This window comes from Papaver somniferum, chromosome 10 (assembly GCF_003573695.1).
Source record: "Papaver somniferum cultivar HN1 chromosome 10, ASM357369v1, whole genome shotgun sequence".
Taxonomy (NCBI): domain Eukaryota; kingdom Viridiplantae; phylum Streptophyta; class Magnoliopsida; order Ranunculales; family Papaveraceae; genus Papaver; species Papaver somniferum.
Window position 1 is genome coordinate 69040717 of NC_039367.1, and position 3819 is coordinate 69044535.

At 37.0% G+C, this 3819-nt stretch overlaps 1 protein-coding gene across 1 annotated transcript; it reads right to left on the reverse strand.

The window, feature by feature from the left end:
- Positions 1-1002: 1002 nt before the first annotated feature.
- Positions 1003-3558, reverse strand: LOC113319060. Its single transcript, XM_026567357.1, has 3 exons — positions 3382-3558; positions 2160-2365; positions 1003-1575 (listed from the first exon to the last, which is right to left on the reverse strand). Exons 1-3 carry the CDS (start codon positions 3469-3471, stop codon positions 1314-1316), a joined length of 558 nt encoding a protein of 185 aa, XP_026423142.1. The 5' UTR covers positions 3472-3558; the 3' UTR covers positions 1003-1313.
- Between the last annotated feature and the right edge of the window lie 261 nt (positions 3559-3819).

Genomic DNA, 3819 nt, shown 5'->3' on the forward strand with positions numbered 1-3819 from the left:
TATCTTCAGTTTCTCTTATTATTTTTCTCTGTTTGGTTCAACTCATCAATTGTCCTTGTCATTTTGTATGTCGCTACGTTTGGGGTGCCAATTTTGTAACATTGAATTCGTACCATTTGGGGCTGATAGGTAGATGTGCGGTTGACACTTGTTACAACCATTATGGAGTTTCTGGATGCTCAATTCACTTCGACTCGTTCCCGGTGTAATCGCACCCAAAGAAGCCTAGACATGTTGTTGGAGACGTCGGGCCCAAACGCCCGAATAAGTTAAGTTTTATGCATATTTCCCATACCCCGCAGCGATCCTACACCTGCATTTTGGGTATGAGAAGCAGTTTAGAAAGAGTCTGAAGACTCAGAACCCTATCAAATGCGCACAAATTCTGATTTCATAATAGTCAAAACTAGTTCTATCGTCGGCTTTATTTTTTAGTTCCAATCGAAGTATAGGAAGTTCTCTGCTCTTCTGAGTAGATATAACTCGCCTGGGTCATGGTTGTAGAAATTACATTGTTAGATGGATTACACGGAGACATTCTGTATTCGACTTACAAAGTGGTTAATAGGGTCATACGTATGAATTTGTGCTGCCAAGGGAATCATCTAATGGATGTCCGGAGAAAATGCAAGAAGCTCGCATGTCAGCGAGCCCGTTAACATTTTCATTGAAGGCTTTCACCGATTGAGGTGTTCCGCTTGGTTTGTTTGATTTCTCTACACAATCAGCATCTCCAATAAACTACTGCAAATATCTCTGACAAATATCGTTTAAAATCAAACCAGTGTTGTTGATGAGGAATAATCATGATGGCTACAAAACCCTCTAGTCAAGCACCATACCCTACTTGCACTCTAAGAACACAGATAAATACACAATCTGGAACCTGGTTTTAGGTGATCGTTCATTTAGAGCGCTACCATATCCCGACTGTTAGGAGTGGAAATGATGATAACAGAAAAACATCACTATTGCCATTCAAGTAGTAATGATTCGACAGAATCAACAAAATAGTTCTGAAAATACTAACAATTCTCAGAGCAATATCATATTTATAAAAATGAATGAACCAATCCGTGATGACAACAACCATAACATCATCCCATCTGATTTCACAGTATAAAAATAAAGATCACACGGAGAAGAGAAATTACACATAACATGTCTTCATCCTACTTTCTATTTCCCCATAAACGTGCATATATGAAATGGCAACTCAAAATAAGTACTATCTAGAAATCGGAACAATCTAAGTCTTCACATTACTATGTTTTTGCTTTTCTTAATTCTTTAGGTGGTCTGGCTAAGTAGGATTAGCTGTAGGTGCCCATACCAACTCCAGTATCTCTGCCATAGGGTGCTTGGAAACCATCCTTCGCTCTTGCATAGCAAACATAGTAGATTTCTGTTAGTATCCCTGTGAATACAATGAAAGCTGCCCCTGCTCCAAACACTCCCTTTCTCACGGTGTTGCAAGAATACTTCTCAACTGCAAAGTGATTCCTGTACTTGGTGTGGTATGCATTCCTCACGGACCCAGCAAGCAAGCATATTTCAGCAATAAAGAACGTTGCCCTACAGATGTTTTCAATTTTATACAGTTAGTTGCAGAGAAAACCAAGAAGTCTGATCAACCTCGATTAAGAACGCATGAAAAGTTGTGATTCTTCAGAGGAAGATAACACCAACGATCTAGATAGTCAAGTGCTATCAATAAATATGCAAAATAGAAAACAGTTTATGGTGGATAGCACGAGACATCAAACTACAAAAGTGACCGGCACCCAATACCTATTCAACTCCTATCTCAAAAAAGTTGAAGGGTACCCACAAATAGAGAAGAACCTGATCTTAAAACCCAGACTAGTGATTACCCTTCCTTTCTAGTATCCCTTATTCCAGGCTTAGTTGCTACCTATACTTATAACCATATGATAACTCAAGTATTAAGCCAATGATATCAATATAGAAAAACTGCAATATAGCATTGACGTGAAAATAAAAAGCCTACGAGTTAAATTTTGGACAGGAAATTCTATGGTTCAGGCACATTTTTAGCAGAACATGTGAAGTCTCTAATCATACATCAATAAAACTTTGTTTAATCAACAAGTTCCAATTTTGCATGTAAGATTCAGTTCCAGAAAATGGTAACATACCAGCAAGCAATGAATAGGAGGATTGCCCATGCCCTAGCACCACCGGGCCTTAGAGATTTTCCGCAGCAAAAGCATCTGCTTGCCACCATTATAAGAATTTGACTAGCCAAGAGGAACAAAAATGAGCCAACACCCAAGCCAGTTGAGATGTCCGAGTCATAGACACAGTAGTCATAGTTTTTGTCTTTATCCTGAACGACAATGGCCTGCCAGAAAACATTTCGAGAAATTAGGTGAGAGTATACAGAATTGTAGACTGTGAATGTATGCACAAGCATCTCCACTTCGTAAAACTGGCGAAACAGAATGTGTTTCTGCTATTAGATACTTATACGTGCTAAGATAATCTCTCCTCCACTAGATCCAAGGGAAATTTCTTATGAGGAAAGAAGATCAGAAAAATAAGCAATTTTAGAATGCAAAACAGAAAAGGAGAATTCATTACTGCAATCTCCCCATTTTCTATCCGGCAAACTATCCACGTAGGTGTTTGTACATGAGGTCCATGAGAATGTGGTTGATAATCTAATATATCTGTATATTTGTCCATTTGGTCACATGGATCCCATGTGAAGAAGCATTGCTATTTATCATTTCTGATGAATGAAGAATAATAATCTCTTAAATAATCCGATCCTTTAACACAAGGATCTTATGTGTTTAACACAGCTCTCAGTATAGTCAAATTACCTTCTGTTAATCTAATGTATTTTATCTTATTGTTCAATGTACAATTTTCCATGTGAGGCCTGAAAATGAGGCCCGAATGTAGATATCGTTCTTCAACTCTCATACATTATTTTATATTGAAGTGTACCAGCTCACACATTAATAACGAGAATCTAAAAAAACATTGGTCTAATCTAATCTATCCATACCAAAAAGAAAAGAAAAAAGAAAAACAAGATCTCAAACTAATTATGGAAGATTAGGAACTAATTATTGAGAAATAAAATTCTAAATCAAATGAAACAAAGATCATTCCACACTCCACCAACTAATTAATCTTAGATCTCAAGTAAATTGGGTGTTTACTTGTCATTTTCTTACCTAAAAATCCAGTTCAAACCATTGAGCAAGTAAATCAACAAATTAAAGAAAAACTATGAAAATATAACAAATGAGGAAGAAGAAATTACACAAAACATACATCTCTCAATCAAGTATGAAAAAACAGAAAGAAGAAGAAGAAGAAGAAGAAGAAGAAAGGAGCTGTACTTACAGTGCTTCTTCTTTGTTCAGCTGCAACAGCAAGACCAAAAGCTATGAGATCAAGGATGAACACTAGAACCAACAGTAGTTTTGAAGCCATTTTCAGAGATCCAGCAAATCTCTCTCGAAGATTATAGAGAAGATGAAGAAGAAGAAGAAGAAGAAGAAGCAGAAAACACGAATAAGCGTTTTCCGCTACTAGTACCACTATTTATTAAAAACTCTTCGCTTTCCGTAGATTTTACTTTTCCGCTGTCACTATTCACTAACCGAAGTGGTGAAACTTTAATTCGGTGGTATTCATTGTCGGTGAAGTTACATACTGTTACGGTAATTACTATAGAGAAATTTTACCGCCAGATTTGACCCAGTGATACGTGCCGATAGGTTTCTTTTTAGCTTATAGTCTACCCTTTTTTTATTGAAGGCTATTATTGGGGCCTCACAC